Source organism: Ascidia mentula, chromosome 7 (genome assembly GCF_947561715.1).
Source record: "Ascidia mentula chromosome 7, kaAscMent1.1, whole genome shotgun sequence".
Classification (NCBI taxonomy): domain Eukaryota; kingdom Metazoa; phylum Chordata; class Ascidiacea; order Phlebobranchia; family Ascidiidae; genus Ascidia; species Ascidia mentula.
The window spans coordinates 17,276,359-17,298,687 of NC_138572.1; the positions used below are offsets into that span (position 1 = coordinate 17,276,359).

Consider the following 22,329-nt stretch of genomic DNA (forward strand, 5'->3'; position numbering starts at 1 on the left):
TGCTACACATGCACTGTGCTGAACCTCATTTCATACTTCTTTTTCTGCTAACCAAACATTAATGAAATATTTTTGAAGCCTTTCATTATCTTTCCAGTAAGAGCTAGACTGAAATTTGCTCAAACATTTTTGAAAACTTTCCTTGCTTTCAGCATTGGCAACAGCTCTCATTAAGGCTAACACACTTTCTCGGTCATTCCCAATGTTATTTTCTGATTTTTTTACCCAGCGCTCCCATGCATGCTCTCGATGAACTTCACAATCTGCATTAATAAATGATTACATTGCGTAGCATTTAAAACTGTACAACCTTAACTGCAAAATGTAAGCTCGTAAATGTAACAATCACACATATTAACAGATTTTCTCACCTTTGAAAACATTTTCAATGGCATGGATTTCCGAATGACATTTGTCTGTCATGAAGAACGCTGGTTTCCAATCTGGTGTCCATTGTTTTAAAACTGACAGTGCTTCTTCTATGTCAAATTGTCTCTCATTTTGTGTGATAAAAGTTGCAACGACTTGATAGCCAACATTTGTCTTTACACAGACAAAAAACAAAGGCAGTGCATATTTAGATGTAAGTGGCATCCATAAGGCAAATGTCTTGACCATAACGCAGTAGGAGTCTGCGCTGCCAAGCGAATTGATGAACAAACAATGCAATCAGAATTTTCATTTCAGCTGGCACCAGCTTTGTATGGTCGAAACAAAATTTTGTCACCTATCTCTGCATTTTTTGTCCATTCATCCACTAGGCCCTGGAAATTTGTTTGATCAATTTTTGAAAGTCTTTGCCTTGTAAAAGCTTTATAATAATGCGACTGAATATCTTTTTTTGTTGGAAAAACCAATGGAAAACTACCACAATGCACAAACATAAACCATACTATAGCCACTGCTGTGTTGCATAGTTTAGGTTGTACTGCAGTTTTTCAAGAATTGAACAATCATGTTTTTGACTGCTCAGTTTTTGATAACCACAGGTTAATGTTAATAAAAACTGTGTCAAAATGCTACAGCAAAATTAGGCTGCACCATCTTGCAAATACCACGTCATCCGAAGTAGCATCTGTTAAAATTAGAAAAAAATTAAGCAAACTTATTCTTTTTAGCCATCAATGATATTTTGATATTCTGTGTTAAGTTAACCCATTAATATTTCCGTATGTATATCTGTAAATTGTCACTAATTTGTTGTTATAAACTAAATATATTTGTGAGAACAAATAAATATATTTGAACTCACGGAAGAGAACCCAAAACAGTAGTTTAGTCAGAGGTGTAAGGTGAAAGTTGTAAAACACATCATCTTCACAACTATTCTTGTTGCTATTCTTTTGCAAAAGAACTAATCCACAAGCAAGTAAAATTCAAAAATAAGGCGATTACTTATAATGGCCTACAAGTGCTTTATCTTGTTTGATTTAACTTCTGTCCTCTACACTTGGGCAGTATTCCGGTTGTTCAACAGGAATTGGATCAATCCAAAATGGTCTCCAAAGTTTATTTTTCTGTAAACTGATGTAATTTCAATTACTATTAGCTATTCCCTTACATACAAACAATAACTTGTTCCACACGGTTACGGCATAGCACTGCAATCCACAGCTTTGCATATGTAAATTTACATTTGCAAACAATTCTATATGCAACGAGCACTTGACGCATGAACAGCGAAGTCTTGTTTATTTTTCAAACTTATTATTTCCATATTAAACAACCGCAATGTCATTTACCCTTTCAAATTGACCGTACGCCAATGCTAGCAAACCAGAAAGTTCCACCTTCCAAGATGGCGGCTGCGCCAATCAAATTGCTTCAATTTTGAGCGGAGTTGTGCTATCCAGTCTGAAAAATATATGAATCCACAACATGTTGGGTAAGTTAGCTAACAGCAGTGGGGCTTTGTACAATATTTTTGAAAAGAACAAATGTTTTTTTTGAGGTGGTCACATGTGGATATAATGTTTATCCAAGAAATATTTTGTCCTGTGTTGGTCTTTGTTGCAGTGTTGAATTGTACATTGTTCAACAACAGACGAGCAAAATTGTTTGGGCTTTTGCTTCATCCACATTCCACAAAAAAAAACATTGTACTGGTTTTGAACATCGTCGGATTGTATGTTGGAAACTGTCTTTTCTTTCACATTATGGTATTTTAAAACCTTATCCATATCCGGGGAGAAATAAAATCCTTTACCCCGACCTTTTCGTATTTTGAATGTGTACTCCGCAAGTTTTTTTTTTGACCCCTTACCAGTTTTATTTTTCGTTCCTATGCCCTATATCTTCGACAACCCAGAAATTTGGATTTCTTTTTCATATTTTTCAACAAACTGATCTATTCTAGCAGATTTTGAAATGTAGAAGAAACGCGTGCATAACAAGAAAGATTTGGTTAATTTTCATTTGCATGGCGAAGAAGCAATCTCGATGTTGTACATGTTCTGCTGAAAACAATAGCAATAACCTTTTCGCATAACTTAGCGATAATTGGGGGGATACAGAAGATCTTTTTCAGTTTTAGGAATCAGGGTGATTAGCCCTTCAGTTTGTGACATCCTTTGGATCGGCTTGTCCATGTTGGTCGTTATGAACGCCATCGTCGGCTTGTTGTCTTGGCGGTCGCCACGCGTCTTCGCCGACCAATGGCTGTGAACATGTATTTAACCGCACTGACAAGTTGGTCCGACCCAAAGAATGCCTCCCCTGCATCGTCAATCTTCAGCACCTTGTGCTTGAAGCGTAGGGCCATCTGCCCTACCCCGCTACTATCATTCGTTAGGATCGATGCTACCTCTGAAGGGAATAGCATTTGTCCTAATAGAGTCTTTCCTTTCCCCCGCGCATCCATGCAGCAGCACATGAGGTGCCCGCAATATACCGTCGGTCACGGTATCGCGGGCCTCAAGTGCTGCCAGGATCAATATGATCTTTAGGTCTTCTTTCGAGAAGATCTAGCCATCCCATTCAATGTTGCTGGCTTGGTCAATTATCTCATGAAAGGCTTCAGATTGCTCCATCTCCTTTGCAATTGTCTTGGCCATCTTCTCGGCCACTCTTGTCGAAGATCTTCCTTTTCTTTCCGTAATTTGCCACGTTGTATGCCCTCTTCGCTAACAGTTCAGGATATGAGAAATCCTTTTTGAAAAGGGCTTCTATGAACATGTTAAGCGAAGGTTTGGATTGGAAGGTAGTCGATTTGGACTCGGACCCTTTTGCAAACTTGAGGGTGTTGTTCAAGGGAAGAGGAATTAATTCTACGTTGCCTTTCCAGGCGTAGCGAAGCCAATCGGCTATGTTCTTTACAGGAGACAGGTATGTATGTCACGCTTATACCACATTCGGTCAGCTTTTTCAGCACGGAAGCCTTTGACAAGGGCGTACATGCCGCGCCTTGCCTCGCAGCTTTGGTACAAATGACGCCATGCCTGTGTGGCGCATTTGACCCGCCGTGCTCCAAGGGAGCAACGTAGATTATGAGGGTGGGCGTTTCTACAATGCTTTGTGATAAGTTTGACTGGCTTGTAAAAGCCCATTTCCTGTGTGTCCCGCTCTCGTTCCTTTGCAATTCGTTCGACGAGGTATCCGACCTCGAGGAACTTTCTTTACATGCCTTTAAAGCAGTTTGGCATTAAGCTTAATTAAACAACGTTTCAACAAAATAAGAAATGCACTAAACCTTTCCGAAATACCCAAATGCTTGTTTCTGTCGTTGTAACAAACCTAAAAAACTTGCTTGACATGCTTATTTCTTGTATCACAAGTTACTTTACTTCAGAAAATGACCACAGTTTATCTGTTTCAATTGCGCAGTTATTATAACAGAAGATCAGAAGGATGCGAGTTCAAATCACGTCGGGGTCATCAACTTCTGCAGGGACTTACACCGTTTATCTGACTCCTTTATGACTGCTAAACACATTTGCAAAGGACAGCCTTTACGAACATACCTCAAATCACCACACGTAAGCACTAAATGCAGCCTTCTCCCCACGCTTTTTCTTAATGTTCGTTCTCTTAGACTTCTCTTTGCAAAATGAAAAAAAATATGAATATGGACGGATTATTAAAAACGTCGATGTGATTATTAAACCCAAAGCCGATTTACTCATATGTCGGAGAGAAGCGAAGCGATTGACCCAAAATACATATGCGCACGTACACGGCATAAATGCAATACACAAAAAATAATATAAAGTTTTGCTGCAGCACCATTAATCATTTCAACTTGTGCTTTACATAATGTATGTGAATTGCGGAACATGGCTTTACAAAGCAACCCAGAACCCACATTACCCCCAACCTTACACAATTCCTTTGCATAAAGCTGGATCTGCTGTTCATAATGTTTATTTTGTTGTTTGTTTCAAGGTACAATAAAAACCTATTCACGTGTTTCACTTTCTTGGGTAGTTTGCAGTTCAATTATAACTGGAACAGAGGCAGCAAAAGTTCCCCTCTTTGTTCCTGCTTGTGCTTAAAATGCTGCCAGTTTGCCTTCCCTTTAACAATAATAAAGGTTTTACAATAGTAAGCGGTCAAACGAAAGAACATGTGATATGTATATACCTTTTTTTCGTTTATGTTGGGTCGTTCCTTCATCTGTAATGTACAAAGTAGGTTTATTAAAGAATATGTATAAATAGCATTATCAGAAACATTACCATTGCGAAGTTGTTTCTTCCATATTTGGGTCATCATCAGGAAAGTCTTGCACATTTTCTTCAAGAATAGACTCTTGTGGTTCTTGGGGAATAATGGGAGGTTCAACGTTTGCTGCAAACATATTTTTTATTCCATTTTTGATTTTTAGTGTCACAATCCTGCACTAATGAAACCACCCTCACAAACTGTCTTCTGCAGACGTGCTTGCCCCTCTGGTTTGTTCTTCTGTAGCTGCATTTTGGCACTACTAACCCTGTTTACATCAAGTCGACTCGTGACCGGGTCACGTGATTTTCAAATTCGAGGCGCGAAAACGACGAATTTACATGGGGCTTTTAAGTCAGCTTAAGTTAAGCTGTCTCGGGCTGACAGGCTGTAAATTCAGACTCTGTACTAAATAAATAATTAATATTTCTAATCTAAGCATGCAGAGAAAAGTTATTGGCAGTTAGTTTACGCAAATGCTTGCTGCAAATTGGTCCTTGATTATAATGTGAGTTTACTTTGCCAGATATAATAGATGATTTAACTAGAAAGCCTGCTTCAACCCATATTTTTTTAATTTCTGATTAAACTAAAAGGCTGCATTTTCCTGGACACCATGGTAAGAGTATTCAAGTGAAAATTTCATGTTTAGTAGTATTAATTATCTCTGTCCTTCGCAGGTTCCTTTTCAGAAGCTGTCTAATCCCGTAATCCCATGTACAATTGAGTGTCAGAAAACACTGAATGGAATGTTTCATACCAGCCCAATGTTAATTAATTTGAAACAAATATTCAGAAGCTGTGATAGTTACATAACATAAACTTGTGTCATGGCATTCTTGTCATATTTGTTCAGAAAAGGTTTACATAAGCCTGCTTATGTATTTTATGGTTGATTGTTGTTCACATAATCCTTGCATAAATAAGATGACAAACATAAACAACCAGTTTGCATTGACTTGTTATATTATAGCACATCCAGCAGCAAATGAAAACAGTTAACGCAAGTGTCAGCATTCCTGCAATGCATTTGTTTCCTTCAGGTCTTCAAAATGCAACTTAGGTCCTCAAAACGAATGTTGCTTTTTTGTATCTTGATGCTTGTACAATTCATTTAACACTTATTTATTTCATTTAACACGCGCAGTATTTATCAAAATTAACTCGAGTAAGCACATTCTTCTCGCCCCTGCAGCATAGAGCATACTCACGTAGTTGTACTAGAACTAGTTTATTACTTTTAAGGTTTATTGTAAACAGCAAACCCTCAACGCACAACCTCATAAACAAATTACCTAATCCTAACTTCTTCGCGGCACTTGTCGCAACTGGGTTTAAGCTGACTTAATCGCTTAAGTTGTCCCGTAAACCACTCTCCGCGTTAGATCGAAGGCCGAGACGGCTTAAGACGCTTGCCTTTTTCTCTTCGCCGAAAACGAGAGAGTCGGATCGGCGAGTCAGCTTCGAAGCCGTCTTAAACCGTCATGTAAACGGGGTTAGTAGTGTCAACTGCAGTGGTCTCCCTAAACATATGCAATGCAAAGTTTTTTGGTCTGTTGCTAAGAAGTTGATGCATTTCCTCATAAAATTTCCAGTTTGGTGCACCAGCTCCAGACTTTGATTTATTTCGAACAATTTCCATATACTTTTGTCTCAGATTTTTAAATTTCCATTTCATTTGTTCCTTTAAAGTTTGTGTAATTACTTTACTGCAACAACTACAAATATGTGAAGTTGCATTCTGCCAAACTTTGATGGTACTGCTGATTTCTTCCTCTTTTGTCTAGTTTCGATATAATATCTTTCTCTGCAATTAGACTAATTAAAAGGTACGTTTCATCATCTCTCCACGACCCTTGTCGACTTTTCCGAACTGTTCATGCTTAACACAAATTCTGCAATGCAGAAATAATATTTCGTCAGCAAGAAATACTTTTTCTAAAAACGGATTGAAAGCGAAGCGAATTCAATACACCTTTTCGAGCGGATTGAGCGCTCCGTCGCTCTTCAGGCTTAGTGGCTACTCCGTTCTTCTATATCATTTAGCACATACATTATTTACGATAGCTTCAATCTTGGTGCGAGCACAGGAGTACCTTTTTGCAGTGCTGGAATCAAAGTAGAGGTGCAGTCGTTAGATTTATAGCTATAATGGTGCTTCACTGTATGAAATGCCACGGTGGCTTTGGCGGCTGCAACTTCGTCTCCTGACTCGGTCACTTTTAATGAAGAAAAGGGATAAAAATTAAAAGTTTTTGTGAAGGTGTTGTAAGAAATGAAGCAAATAACAAATGTTGATGTTGAGACTCTTCTACAAACTGCGGAACTAAGAAAGGCAAAAAAGTTAATTCGATGTGGTGATGTTCCAGAGGCTTGGAATAAAATTTTAGGTGGACATGCTACATGTTAAAAAGGATTATTCATATATCATGTGTTGTTTAAGATCAGGATGTTTTGTATTTCAACATTGTTCAAAGAAAATTTGGCCTATTTCTTTGCAATGGACAAGGCAAGTGAATTGATAATTGTTTCCCCTTTCAAGCAAATACATTGATAAATTATATTTGCAGGATGTTATCCTACAGTATAAAGCATGCTTCTTCGTTTTTGTGGATGGTAACAAACCATAAAGTTTCGCCAGGTTGTTATTCATCAAAAATGAACTGTTTATTTTCTTGGAAGTTCCCAGACATAATTGTCTTAATGCATCCAAATCGAAAAAATACAAACTGATGCTGGACAATAAAATGTGTGTTTGTATTGTGCTGTAGAGTAAATTGCACTATCATGGGGTGGTTCAGTATCATCCACCCTTGGGTTATAAAATGTATTTTATCCCTGTATCACCCACACAGGTGCAAATTTCCACCATTACAGTTTACGTTCCACAATCACCGCTTAACAAGTTGAAGTTCACGTCAGATTTTCTAACCTGGCTGTGTCCCGGTTTCACTCTCTTAAGAAACTATTAACAAGTCACATACGTTCCACAATCACCGCATTCCTCGCCGCTTTAAAAGCTGTCACTGCCACAGCAGGATTTTTGGCAAAGATAATTAAACAAACAAGCTGCAGTTCACGTCAGGTTTTCCAACCTGGCTGTGTCCCGGTTTCACTCTCTAAGAATCTATTAACAAGTCACATACGTTCCACAATCACCGCATACCTCGCCGTGTACAAAATCAATACGTGGACTGGTGGAAGCCATTTGTATGTCAGGTGCTGTTGTGTAATTGATATGTAGGACCAATGAGATAAGTTTGTTATGGTTGCAGTTGCATGTGTTTGTCATTTCCCATGGTTTGTAGCCGAAGTACAATATCTTTCGCCTTGTCCACAGAATTAGTAAGTGTTTGGTACGCACACGTGGTGCATGCATAAATTGTTCGTTAAGAGACCGATGCGCATTGAACTATAACACGTGTGCAACTCATAACGGTAAGTAACGAATTAGGGAAATTCCCAACGAGGGTTTCCGACCTGACTGTGTCCTGGTGTAGTAGCATCTACCCTCGTCAGACATAGAAATGAAACAAATGTCATGCATTGTAATTTTCTTAAGAGTTTACAACAATCATGAGGTTTTCAGGCTTGGCAGCCCAGGCAATGCAGCCCAGCTGGATCAGCCACTTTTTCCTGACAAGTCGGAACAAGATTTGAAAAATCAAGCTCCCGGTGAGGTTTGAACTCACGACCCTGGGCTAACCAGGCCCAACGCTCTACCAACTGAGCTACAGGAGCTCAGTGGTTTCACGGGGTATATTGTGGCCAAGGTACACTGGTGCGCAAGCGCACAACTTGCCAGGCAACCTTCACATATACGTAGGGGATCTCTACCACCGTATCAGATAACGCAGTAATATTTCATGCAATGGCATGATAGGCAGGATCGCCCCACTGCGCAGGTCCTTGCTTGGCGATCACAGCTAACGTATCGCGATCATGAGGTTTTCAGGCTTGGCAGCCCAGGCAATGCAGCCCAGCTGGATCAGCCACTTTTTCCTGACAAGTCGGAACAAGATTTGAAAAATCAAGCTCCCGGTGAGGTTTGAACTCACGACCCTGGGCTAACCAGGCCCAACGCTCTACCAACTGAGCTACAGGAGCTCAGTGGTTTCACGGGGTATATTGTGGCCAAGGTACACTGGTGCGCAAGCGCACAACTTGCCAGGCAACCTTCACATATACGTAGGGGATCTCTACCACCGTATCAGATAACGCAGTAATATTTCATGCAATGGCATGATAGGCAGGATCGCCCCACTGCGCAGGTCCTTGCTTGGCGATCACAGCTAACGTATCGCGATCATGAGGTTTTCAGGCTTGGCAGCCCAGGCAATGCAGCCCAGCTGGATCAGCCACTTTTTCCTGACAAGTCGGAACAAGATTTGAAAAATCAAGCTCCCGGTGAGGTTTGAACTCACGACCCTGGGCTAACCAGGCCCAACGCTCTACCAACTGAGCTACAGGAGCTCAGTGGTTTCACGGGGTATATTGTGGCCAAGGTACACTGGTGCGCAAGCGCACAACTTGCCAGGCAACCTTCACATATACGTAGGGGATCTCTACCACCGTATCAGATAACGCAGTAATATTTCATGCAATGGCATGATAGGCAGGATCGCCCCACTGCGCAGGTCCTTGCTTGGCGATCACAGCTAACGTATCGCGATTGCATGAAATATTACTGCGTTATCTGATACGGTGGTAGAGATCCCCTACGTATATGTGAAGGTTGCCTGGCAAGTTGTGCGCTTGCGCACCAGTGTACCTTGGCCACAATATACCCCGTGAAACCACTGAGCTCCTGTAGCTCAGTTGGTAGAGCGTTGGGCCTGGTTAGCCCAGGGTCGTGAGTTCAAACCTCACCGGGAGCTTGATTTTTCAAATCTTGTTCCGACTTGTCAGGAAAAAGTGGCTGATCCAGCTGGGCTGCATTGCCTGGGCTGCCAAGCCTGAAAACCTCATGATCGCGATACGTTAGCTGTGATCGCCAAGCAAGGACCTGCGCAGTGGGGCGATCCTGCCTATCATGCCATTGCATGAAATATTACTGAGTTTACAACAATTCACTTAAAAATGCCAACTGCAGTTTATAGTTAGTTTAAAAGTAGATTTTAAGGTAAGTTTGTTAAGGTTGTATGTTTAAAGTAATTTCGTAATAATTAAACGAATACAGTTACTGATTGTAGACTACACAGTGCATCGAATAAATTGCAAACCTGAGATCAGAAATGCCCCTGTAGAATTACTTTGACATGAGCATACGAACATAGATTCACAGTTAACCGCAAACAACTGTGCAAGGTTGTACATAATCCCATGAGAATGGCGGGGAGACATGACTTCGAAACTAAAAACATTTGCTATAGCAAGTAATAGAAATGCATTCATGAGAATCAGGAACAAAGACATTAGAGAAAAGTTTAAGTTTAAAGTGGACGACTTCGTGACCTAAGGATGAACAATTTCAGAATGGAATTTAGCAATGAACTAAAGCTTTTCTATACCGTGATCGACAGTTTTGTGTCAGAATATAAAAATGAATGCCTTTAAGTAAGTCGGTTCACCCACTGAATTTATTGAAGGAAGTTATTTAGCTTTTGTTTTACCCAATTTTGTGAAAACATGTCGCCTTATTTCGGGTTGCTGGTCACCACAGAGGATTACCAGGAAAGAGGGTGAGGGAATGATGCAGGATGTTTTTGGTGCATGATGTCTTACGACAAAACGACAATAATATTTTCATATCTAGAAACTTCTTTCAGTTTGTTTTGCTTTTGAGCTTTAAGTTGGTTAAATGTGCCAACAAAAAGCCCTTATTGTGTGTTTATGAACACTTACCGAAGTGCTCTATTTCGCATAAAAAGACAAAATATTGCTTGACAATTTGCTTGTTCAAAACATGAGATATCCAACAACTTTCTTGTATAACGCGAAAAGTTTTGAAGCGAACGAACATTGTTTTATTGTCCAGGGACCAACGGGACCCAAAGGAGCAAACGGCGCTATTGGCCCAATGGTGAGTTGGAAACAAACCGTTACATTTCTAAGTAAAAATTTCTGTTTTACTTGAAAAAAAAACGTACACAACAGCTGAGCGTCTGCCACACTTTTTAAGGAAAGGACAGATGTGTTTTTCATTACTAGCAACACAGAATGATTCTTACAGTCTTTATGACTTTTTCCTTCGATAACTTGTATATTCATGTTTAATTGTTTTTACTGCAGGGTCCATTGGGACAAAAGGGAAATGTCGGTGACCATGGTTCAAGGATCAACGGCAAGTTCCATGTTTTACTAACTATTGGTATGTTTCAAATTGCAACTACTCTCAGAAATCGGTGTAGAGTTATTTTCTATTTTGCAAAGTGTTAATTTTTACTCGATGATTTCGAACGAACATTGTTTTATTGTCCAGGGACCAACGGGACCCAAAGGAGCAAACGGCGCCATAGGGCCAATGGTGAGTTGCAACTTAAATATGTTGCAATTATACAAGTTTGTTATTGGCCAAAGTCTGGGGTAGCTACCTTGCTGTTTTTTATGACAAATTATTTTCATAATTCGAGTTTCGTTAAAAAACATTTTAATCAGGAAATAAGTACGTAACTTTCACAACATTAGGTAAATGGGCCTACTTGGTAGTTCAACTTAACACAAACATAATAATCTACTTGGACACAGGGCCCTAGTGGCAGCAAAGGAGCGAAGGGAGATTCGACGGAACCCAGTTCTATTCTCAGGCTTCAAGGTAGAAACAAATGTCACTTACTAAAACTTGATGACATTTAACAATATTTATTTTGTACAGAGCAACTTCGACGACTCCAACTGGGCGAGTATCGAACGCTTTCGAACGAGAAAAGATAAAATACCGATCCCACGTTTTGTCCGGTGTGGACGTTAATGTAGGAGTTTTATTATGGAACTCTAATACGGACATAATCAATTTTTACAGATGTGCGTTGGAATGGAAGTTTCACTGCAACCAACGGTTATCGTTATAAGATCCTATCTCACACTCCAGGGTTCGAACACGGGAGGTCTGAATGTTCAAACATCGGTGGTCGAGTTGCTTCGGTTGGAATGAGAAATGAAACTGCTTTCAGGTTATTTTTATGGAGTTTTGAATTAGTTTAAATGTTAAAATATAACGAAAACTGTATTTATTTGTTTTTGAACTAACTGTTTGTATTAGGAGTGTGGCTGCTCATTTCGGGAATCAGCTTCATGAGATAACGATTGGTTTGACCGATATCCAAACAGAAGGAACATTTGTGTGGGAAGATGGAGTCCCAGCCTGGCATCCGAGAGAACCGAACAACCACAACAATAATGAAGATTGTGTCAATGTTCATGGGCCAGGTCTTTGGAATGATATTCCTTGTCAGATAGTTTCTCGGATCCTTTGTGAATTTGCTCCGATGTAAACATTATGACTTTCATTAAAAAAAACTACTGCTATCACTAAAGCTGTTTCCAACATAAAGACTTTAAAACGTACATTAACGCGGGTATTAATACTTTCCAACAACATAGAAATAATTGCGGGTCATTTTAAATTAGCATTGCGGTTACGAAAGCTAATCACAGATTTTGCAATAATTCGAAGCCCGAAATATCTTACCCATAGTGTATTTTATTTAAGTGATAAAATGAATATAATGTCTCCGTTGAGAGCAGTGTTTTCGCCCTTTGGACGTATTGTTGTTGTTATACAGCTTTTATCGATGCGGGTAAAAGTAAACAGCCGACTGCAAGCCTGTATGTTTCTACAAATTAATAAAGTTTTGTTTCGTGTAGCGAAGTGTTTGTAGTTCAGCAATGGACAAATTTAAATCTTGTTAGAGACTGTTGAATTTGGGCTTAGCGCACAGCTGGATGCAAATGTACTGAACAAAAAACACTACATGTACTACAATAATTTGTGTGTAAGGAACGACTATTACCATCGAGTCAGATTAAGATTTCGTATTGTGTCACAGGAATTGATAAACATCAGCCGATATCATTTTTTTCAAGCTCACGCGTAAAACGACATAACAGCATCCGCTTGCGTGTGATTTAAATTATGGAGAGGAACTTCGTAAAGACCGTGTACCATACTGCCCATGCTTTTGTTTCATACCAATGTAATTGATAAAGTGGACTGACATGGAAGTTTAACATATCTTGTCACAAACAATTACGCTACTTGTAAGTGAAACAAATGTCATGAATTAAAATTTGCTGAAGAGTTTACAACAATTCACTTAAGAATGCCTGCGGTTTATAGTTAGTTTCACTTACAAGTAGCATAATTGTTTGTGACAAGATATGTTAAACTTCCAGGTCAGTCCACTGCGGTTTATAGTTAGTTAAACTTAATGAAGTTCCTGAGGGCCAGTAAGTTTGTGAAAGTAGATTTCAAGGTAAGTTTGTAGGGCGTTAATTGTTTTTTATATCGCAGGGTTCATTGGGACAAAAGGGAAATGTTGGTGACAATGGTTCAACGGTAGGTTCCATGTTTTACTAAATGTTGGTATGTTTCAAATTGCAACTACTCTCAGAAATCGTATTTTATCAACTAAAGGGTAATTTCAAAACAGAGTGGAAGAAATCTCTTAATACTCTATTTTGGGATTAGCATTTGTTTGACATTCAATGCGGTCTTACCACACGCAATCACAGATCAAAGGCCAGATGCTGTATGCTTTTCAAACATATATATATATATATATATATATTCAGGTTTTCATTGGAAGTTTTGATTGAAACAACAAACTTACAATTTTATTGATAAAACCAGAAGAAACGCACCCCAGAAGCTGTTTCGGGACCTAATACCAGAAAATGCAAATAGTTTTTGGCTGTTTTTGCAAGCATCTGAGCTATGTTGCAATTTACAGATGTTATGTTCACTTTACATTTAAAAGCCGGGAAGAATTAGGTAAAACAAAAACACTTTGGGCATTAGTTTACCTGTACTTCTTTGTAACCGCTTGCTACTACTTGGCTGGTCACCTAACTTCGAAGGTTCGACAACAGAACTGCACTATTTTTTTGCAAGAAACTTAACATTTTCATTTGTGTGGTCTCTTATTTCGCCAAAAGTGCGCTAAAATGCATCGAAACACAATTTACACGTCAACTTGCTCAACTACACTGCACTTCGCACTGAAGCCGGATCAAAATTTGATTTACCTCATTTTGGCGGATCAACTCAATCCGGTATTTCATCCAAATTCGAGAGACATTTTCTGACATCATATAATTTGGCATACCCGAAAAATTTCCAAAGTTGGCGCCTATGACCGAGACTGTTCCCCTTTGTGGAGGCGGAAGTAGTTTCAGCTGGTTTTGTGACGACTGTTTGTCAGTCTTTTAGGTATACGATTTTGTTGCGAAATTACTGGAAATACATGCGATTGGGCAAACCCCAGATTAGCAATCCACACAAAAAGGTGAGAGTGGACCTGTGAAGAATGTTGATTTTTTCTGCTATGTGCATTCGTTATTCCATATGTTGTGGTTTCACTTGGACTGCCGCCGTACGTTTGAGCCATCTTCAATAAACAATTGTTTATACCGGATTGATGTCGGATACATGGTCATTTAGAAGAACACGCTACTAAACAGCGCAACAAGTGCCATCTCCTAGGAAAACAATTCAAAAACTCAGATACTTAAATGTTCTGGTCTACAGTTAAAAAATATTGCTACATTTATTTTTTTGAAGGAAAACCTTTTCAAATAAACCTCATAGTGGTGCGGACATACTCTACCCAGACATCAAAACGTACTATTCCAGTCCTCCTTGCTAACACATTAATGTGTCTTTTCCTTTTGACGTACCACTCTCTGTTGCAAGGTTTCTCTGGCTTTCGTTTTCCAATGCTACAATTCTCCATATCTGTATAACTCACACTAGTATGTTTACAAATAATTGTTTACTATGAAATGCTTACCTTTGTGTGCCTACTAATTATAACGGCATTATTAGCTTACAATCAGCTTTAAATGCACTTTGTGCTGGTAGTCAGACTTGTATAAGATGGACAATTTTAAAATGCTTAAATTTTTCAGAAACTGAGTTATTGTAGGACAAAAAGCGGACACGAAATTTTATAATTTAAATTTTGGTCATTTTTTCTTATTTTTGAGTTCCTTGGTCCCTATGGGAAGTATGTTAAATTTAACACTATTCGAGACAAAAACAGCGCCACCGTGTGGGCATATTTAGGAGTCGATACGCTTGTTCGGTTTTAGTGGAATCAAGTTTTATCTTTACATTTTTTTGTTGGTTCTTACTCACAAAACATACAATAAATTGTAAAGTGCTGGTTTACAAAACGCCTAAAATTTGACTGTATTATAATGGAATGACCACTTAATTACTTTTATTATTTTGCAAACACATAATTTTTAACAATAGCAATTTAGTTTTTGGTATACTTGAGCGCTTTCTTTAGTTGTGGAGGAATAAGTTCGATGGCGCCTTTTCACGCGTACTTCAGCCAATCGCTTAGGTCCTTGACAGGTGCTAAGTAGGTGGTGTTTATACCTACTTCTTGTAGCTTGCGTACAATTGACTTTTTTGATAGTGGCGTAGGCTCCTGGCCTTGCCTCGCACTCTTCGTAGCTATTACCCCATGCCTGTGAGGTTCGTTGCTGGATCCTTTCTCCAGTGGCCCCGCGTAAATTATAATGGAGGGGGTCTCCTGGATGGCGCTTAACGACGTGGTAGCGGTCGTAAAAGCCCACCTCCTGCTCCTCATTGGCCCGCTCTTGCTATATCCATACTCCAATTTCTTTCTTTTTGTAAAATCAGCTGGGGTCTCAAACTCCCTAATTTTAATGAAGTTTTCTACAATCTGGATAATGTGGTAACCTGTTATATTCATCGTCAACTTTACAAGTGAATAACATAAAACAAGAACACAAAATATATATAGCCCCAGCCCCACATCTTCTGAAACAGGCAATTCATGCTAATTTCCCGGGTAATCAATTTTCTAGTTTGGGTGACAGCTACAGGTTTTTCAAAACAATTGGCAGTAATTTTTTTGCCTATATTACTGCCAAAGAATGCCGGAAACCTGCTCTCTTCTGAACATGACACTGCCTTTTTTTCCAGATATGCCCAAATGTGTTTAGACAATATTTTGGCATCTGTATATTCATCTTTAGAAAGAACCATGCAACCATTTCTTTCTGGTCGCTAACTAATATTGAATAATTTCCTTGGGATGTAATTTCATGATTGGCAAATTCTGATTTCATCATTCTTGTAAAAACAGAGGATCTGCACCCCTGATGGCAAATAACACGAGCGAAAACGTCACCACATAGTTGTTGAAGTTGACTGAACGACAGTGAACCTAATTCCTCATCCTGAATTGCTTTTATTTTTGTTTTCCTTGGTGTACTTCAAAAGCCTACATTGATCTTTCACATAGACTTCTCGCTTTTCCTTTTTAGGCCTCGGTCTACACAACCATTCTTTCACGTATCTGGCAAATTTACTGACCTTGTATTGTTGACAGATTTCCTCAAAATGTAATTGCATATATTCTACGAAATTGCTCAAGCATCATACACTTTGTGTGGGTGCTGAAAATCACCAACAAGTGACCGAATTTGTTTTATATAAGAATTTGCCAGTGCTGAAGTGGTTTTGTTTCTATTTCCGTAGTGTGTGTTTGTATGCATCCAGAATATGCATGACTTCAAAAAACTTTTGAGAATCCTTTGGTATATCTTAGATGACTCTTGATTCCCAATACAACTATCTTACATAAGGAACACTGGTATCTTGAAAAAGTCTTGTAATACAAAAAAATCTTCTTTAGGTATATCCAGGTGCTTTTTTCTATGATGTGTGACGTTTGTGAAGTAATCGCCACAAAATGGGCAGCGCCTGACTCTTCTTCTAGAACCCCTAAACGAATATTGTAATCCTTGCACTAAAAAAGCTGGTGCATTTATATACCTGTGATTGTGACACAAATAAAAAATTTAAATCACCAGAAATTAACAATGGATTGATAAAGGTCGATACCAGTTGTTTTGAAACTGTTTCTGGCTACGTACCCTTTCTATTAACTTGAGTGTGTGAAATGTCATTTAAAAAAGAAAGTTTAACAAAAATACTTTTAAAAATGTGTTTCAAGGAGATTTGTTACTGTATCAAATGCCTCACCACAATCTTGGTGGTTACTAGAGTACACCAATGTAGCTTTCAAGCATAGATTGTTCTGGAAAAAGTGCCAATGCAGGAAATCTGTTCATGTTATGGCTTCAACAACTTAAGTTTGGTATGCTCACATCATTATGCTTCAAATGGTGCTTCCTAATTTAAGCTTCACAACCGGGCAACACATGTTATAACTGCACAGCAACAATATTTTATTAATGCAAATGAAGGATTTAACATACGACCTTGTGTTGAGTTTGTACGTTGTAACAACATCATGAGAATGGTGCAGACAATAACGTTTTGTTTAAGTCATGTAAAGGAGACAACGAAAGAATGCGTGATTGTGCTAACGTTTCTATGTTACGTTAAAACACAACGTTTGCAAAACATTTGAAAATAACGTTTTAACAACGTTGATGGTAGTCTACACTTTTACGTCAAAAAAACGTTTTGCATACAACGTCTTATCGTCCTACAATAACTTTTTATTAACGTTTACAAAACGTTAATTTGTTAGCTGGGTACCCATGTCCTTATTTGCGATTTTCACCGGGAACAAGCATGGGAACGATGGGTCAAAAGTCTGAAAACCAAGTTGGCTCAGACAAGGATGAAGTTCTTAGTCTTATGAGAGGGGTTGCTAGTGCCGAATGTGAAAATAGTTACAACAGGGCACTTCATCTCCTTTAATCAAGCTTGGTTTGGAAAAATACTTGACAAACATTCGATTTAGGACAGATAAGTCTTTGTCTGGCTTGATCACAATTTTGCACAAGGAATTTTTACCTAATGCATATGAGAAGTAAGGTGTATACCTCTTAACATTAATTTTTGGGTATCCAGGAAAATTAATTTATTCATAAATTTGTTTAGATACAAACAAGAAAATTACCGAAGTTACAATGCAGACATTCCCAACTTCCTTCGAAATCGACCAAAAAAAACATTCCCAAGTGCACATGTCATGATTTTTTGCACAATTTTTTACCATGCAAACATGTTTTGGCATAGTTTGCCAGAATGGTATTCCAATTCGGTTTACATGGTTTTGGATCTAGCGGTTGTAAACCAATTGTCAGTTGAAACTGTTTCTGATTTTGTGGTTAAAAATGAAGAAATCAAGGATACCACCACAAGCCAATCAAAAACTCAACCTGAAAACATTGCGGTAACTGATGAACAAACCACAGGTCGCAAGTTCTTGATTTGATGAAGCATTTGATAGACCTCTCTTGATGTCAGTTCCAAGCAAGTTTTGGATGAATGTAACAGCGAAAAGTTGCCCCTTAACGTTTATTTAATATTTTATGCCAATAGAAATCTTGCATGTTTTAACATGAGATTTAAAAGATCCGTTTGGCCCCTCGTATGTGTCAAACTAGTAACAATTTGTATCTGTTTCAAGTAGCAACAATCCTTAAGGAATTAGGAGTTAAATTAAAAGTCACAAGTATTCGGTGAGCGTTTGCAATGACGTCTCATTACTTCAGTGTGTTTTAGTACGCATTTGCATGTACACATGTATCTGTGCTCTCAAGTCGATCAATATATCCTTGATGATAGTTGATTAGTTTTCGCCGCCAAGACAGTGAATATACTGTTAAACACAGTGACTGTTTTAGACAAAATACGGCAGTCACAGATGAAGGCATTTCAAATATTGAATCAGTTATTACAAAATTTTCGAAAGCATGTTCTTATGATGCCGGTCTTCGAATATCTAAGCTAAAATCAACATTCCCTGAAAAAGGTTCTCATGATGAGTTGCCTCGCAAGCGACCAAAGCCAAACCCATTTTCATGCAACCACTTTGAAACAAAGAACAGTAAAGGCAGCCATTTGTGAACAAACAAGTGAAATGGAGTTAATGAATGATAGGAGTGAAAAACCAGGAGTACAACAACACATCACAGCTCACATTAAGGGTTACAATGCTTCAAGTAAGGTTTTGCAAAATGGTCCTCATTTAATTACCCTATTGGAGTTAAAATCCCTTGATGACTCATTGCCACAACATGAAGTTCATACCTTGAAACAATGTGACAGCAGATTTAATGTTGGTTGGCTTTGTGATGATAAAGTGATTAACAGCTACTTATGGCAATTAACAAACATGTACCAGCATACCCTGTATGTTTGTTCTACTGTGGCTCAAACATTGCAAAGGAGAGTTTCAATTAAAAAAGTTTGGAAGGAGTAAATTTGCAGGCAAAACAAGCAATTTTTATACCTTGGAACCCCTCAGGTTTCCACTGGGTTTTGCTTGTTGTTGACATTGTTAGCCGAAAAATGTTCTACATAGACCCATTGACAATGCCTTGTTTGCAAACCGACAACAATGTAAAAACCGCAAAAGCCATGGTCAACTATTTGTTAACAACAAAATTTGGTTGGAAAGTTACTGCTTTGGAAACTCCTCAAAGAACAAAACAACTTGATGGATCAAGTTGTGGAGTAATGATTTGTATGTATGCCAAATGGCTAGCAACTGGAAAAAGTCTCCAGCAAAACACTTTTTCGCACAGCTATAGGCTTGAAATCGTAAGTTTGATTGCCGGAAAATGCCTTCATAATACAATGGACAAAAAATATGTAAATCATGCAATGATAATGTTATTGACCCTTTACAACTGGACTGGATTGAATGCACTCGATGCAAACAGTGGTTTTATATCAAATGTGTTGGTACTTCACTTGAAAATGCTAAAAAAAAATATTTTGTTTGTCCATTGTAGATCAATGGTTACATCCTAATTATTCATCCTTGTATTTCACAAAAACAACCATTATTTTCTGGAGGTAGCGGCCTAGTTGAACGCAAGTGTGGCCAACCAACCAAATAAGTCTGAAAAGGCTAAACGTTCTGCACAGGGATGAGTTTCTGATTAAAATTAAACTCTCCTTATGTATGAATGTGGTTGACCGTTAGGCCAGGACGCTTAGCGTGGTTGCCGACTAGCTAGTATGGCGTAACCCGATGCTAGCTGAACGCTTACACGAGTGTGGCTAACCTAAACTGGCTCAAACCAAAACTCCACCTTATAGCATTGATTTTTATTGTATGAGCATTTTTGTTCATAATTACTGAATGTTGTCATTTGGCAGTTATTTGCTTGTAATTGTGATACTGTAGCGAGGTGTTTATTCGAGGTACAAACTAATGGAATGACACAATGGGCGAATAAACCACGAGGGACGAGAGTAAAAGAAAAAAGGCAATTTGTCCGGTTCGCTGTAGGAGCGCAAACGTAGTTAGAGAGGCCGCTACATGACCCCCCTCCAGAAACGGACATATATCAACACTGAAAACGAAGTGGAATACGAATGTTGCCACGCGTGCGCGTGTGTCTGCCTGAATGTGAAAAGTTGGGCTGGTGCTCCGGTGGGCCCAGTGATGTATGCGAGGGTTCAGGTGGAGCCAGAAAAGGCGGAGTCGAAGTGTGCGAAACCGGCTCGGACAGCCCCGGGTCGGATGGCGGTGGGTGGTGCGTTGATGTCGGGGGTCGACCGCGGCGAGGAGGCACAGCCACCTGTACCGGTTGTGTGAGGTCGACATGTGCAGGCTTCACACGGTCGATGGAAACGACCTGATTGTGTCCACCAATGGCAAGCGTAAAAGTCTTGCTATTGCGATCAAGGACGCGATATGGGCCATCGTATGGCGGCGTAAGCGGGGGTCGGTGTCCATCTTTGCGTACAAAAACGTACGGGGTCGTGCTTAACGCTTGTGGGAGCATTGTGCGAACGGAACCATGGCGTGACATCGATGTCGGCACCAGTTGACGCACTGTGTCCCTCAACGATGGAATGACATCTTGAGGGGTAGGAAAGGATTGGCCGAAACGGAAGAAATCGCCGGGTACCGTTATGGTAGAACCGTAAACAAGTTCGGCCGATGATGCCTGCAGGTCTTCTTTGGGAGCAGTCCGGATGCCAAGCATAACCCACGGGAGCTGGTCTACCCAGTTGGGGCCTGCTAGCCGTGCCATTAGGGCGCTCTTCATATGCCGATGAAATCGCTCCGCAAGGCCATTAGCCTGAGGGTGAAACGCAGTTGTTCCGTGTAGTTGGATTCCCAGAAGTTGGGTGAAAACCGTCCATAACTCCGAGGTAAACTGGGGGCCGCGATCCGATGTGAGGTCGGAAGGAATCCCGAAACGAGAAACCCAATGGAACGCGAAGGCCCGTGCACACGTCAGGGTGGTTGCATCTGGCATAGGAATTGCTTCCGGCCATCTGGTAAAACGGTCAACAATGGTAAAAAGGTACCTGTTTCCCTGTGAAGGTGCGAGAGGACCGACGATATCGACGTTGATCTGTTGAAAACGTGCACGACAGGGTGGGTAGTTCGCCAGAGGCGCACGAGTGTGGCGCTGGACTTTTGCCCTTTGATAGTGGATGCACTGTCTCGCCCAAAGGGTGACCTGGCGGCGTAAGCCGTGCCAAAGAAACTTGGATGCGACAAGTTTGCGTGTAGACCGTATCGACGGATGCGATAGACCATGTATTATGTCAAAAATTTTGCGTTGCCATGATGTTGGAACAACTGGACGGGGTGAGCCGGACGAGACGTCACAGAGGATGGTGGTCCCGGATTGATCGAGCTGTATGTCCTCTAGTTTAAGGTTAGTGACAGCAGTGCGATACGCTTGAACTTCGGGAGAGGACTGAGCGGCTGCCAATGACGAATAATCCAAATCCAGAGGTAGTCGAACAGCATCAATGGAACCGCGCGAGAGTGCGTCGGCAACGTGGTTTTGCTTGCCTGCGATGTGTCGCACGTCTGTGGTAAACTCTGAAATCGCGGTTAAATGACATTGTTGTCGCGATGACCATGGAGCTGACACTTTAGTAAAAGCAAAAGTCAAAGGTTTGTGATCCGTGTAAGCGGTAAACACGCGACCTTCCAGAAAATATCGAAAGTGACGAATGGCAAGGTGCAAGGCGAGTAGTTCTCTGTCAAAGGCACTGTATTTCTGCTCGGGTGGTAAACGTTTGCTGAAACAGGCCAGTGGGCGCCAGGCATTGTCAATAAATTGTTGAAGCACATATCCAATGGAATGCTGTGACGCATCGGTAGTTACAGCGGTCGGCGCATCGGGTAAAGGGTGGTGCAACAGTGTGGCACGGGCTAGGGCGACTTTTCCCTCTGAGAAAGCCGAATTTAGCTTGTCACTCCAAATCAACTTTGTAGGATTGCCCGAAAGTGATTCGTAGATTGGTGACATTATGCGTGCAGCCCCAGGAATAAAACGATGGTAAAAGTTTACCATACCTGCGAATTCTTGGAGTCCTTTGATAGTAGTAGGGCGAGGGAAATTCTGAATGGCTTCAACCTTGTTGGGAAGAGGTCGTGCACCGTTGGTGTCAACCCGATGTCCCAGAAAATCAATTTTGGATACTCCAAACTGGCATTTGCCGAGGTTAATGACGAGGCCATGATCTGAAAGCTGCTTAAAAAGGCGTTTTAAATGGTCGTAGTGCTCGGA

The 22,329-nt window shown here is 40.0% G+C and overlaps 1 protein-coding gene, 1 long non-coding RNA gene and 4 other non-coding genes across 6 annotated transcripts; 3 read left to right on the forward strand and 3 right to left on the reverse strand.

Moving 5' to 3' along the window:
- Positions 1-8,326: 8,326 nt before the first annotated feature.
- On the reverse strand, positions 8,327-8,400 carry Trnat-ggu (transfer RNA threonine (anticodon GGU)). Its single transcript has one exon. It is a non-coding gene; the product is annotated as a tRNA-Thr (tRNA).
- Positions 8,401-8,692: 292 nt separating this feature from the next.
- Trnat-ggu (transfer RNA threonine (anticodon GGU)) lies at positions 8,693-8,766 on the reverse strand. The gene has a single exon. It is a non-coding gene; the product is annotated as a tRNA-Thr (tRNA).
- Positions 8,767-9,058: 292 nt separating this feature from the next.
- On the reverse strand, positions 9,059-9,132 carry Trnat-ggu (transfer RNA threonine (anticodon GGU)). The gene has a single exon. It is a non-coding gene; the product is annotated as a tRNA-Thr (tRNA).
- A 330-nt stretch (positions 9,133-9,462) lies between these two features.
- On the forward strand, positions 9,463-9,536 carry Trnat-ggu (transfer RNA threonine (anticodon GGU)). Its single transcript has one exon. It is a non-coding gene; the product is annotated as a tRNA-Thr (tRNA).
- A 705-nt stretch (positions 9,537-10,241) lies between these two features.
- On the forward strand, positions 10,242-10,937 carry LOC145909277 (uncharacterized). The gene is made up of 3 exons (XR_014403129.1): positions 10,242-10,340; positions 10,637-10,681; positions 10,891-10,937. It is a non-coding gene; the product is annotated as an uncharacterized LOC145909277 (long non-coding RNA).
- A 148-nt stretch (positions 10,938-11,085) lies between these two features.
- On the forward strand, positions 11,086-12,092 carry LOC145909707 (low affinity immunoglobulin epsilon Fc receptor-like). The gene is made up of 5 exons (XM_082997060.1): positions 11,086-11,125; positions 11,347-11,413; positions 11,474-11,497; positions 11,621-11,771; positions 11,861-12,092. The coding sequence occupies exons 1-5, from the start codon at positions 11,123-11,125 to the stop codon at positions 12,090-12,092; spliced, it is 477 nt and encodes a 158-aa protein (XP_082853186.1). The 5' UTR covers positions 11,086-11,122.
- Positions 12,093-22,329: the final 10,237 nt, after the last annotated feature.

What these genes read in the sequence shown, in the direction of transcription:
- LOC145909707 (XM_082997060.1), top strand. An exon ending in TTCTATTCTCAGGCTTCAAG is followed by an intron (nt 11,414 to 11,473) that starts GTAGAAACAAAT and finishes TATTTTGTACAG; the next exon opens with AGCAACTTCGACGACTCCAA. An exon ending in ACTTCGACGACTCCAACTGG is followed by an intron (nt 11,498 to 11,620) that starts GCGAGTATCGAA and finishes CAATTTTTACAG; the next exon opens with ATGTGCGTTGGAATGGAAGT.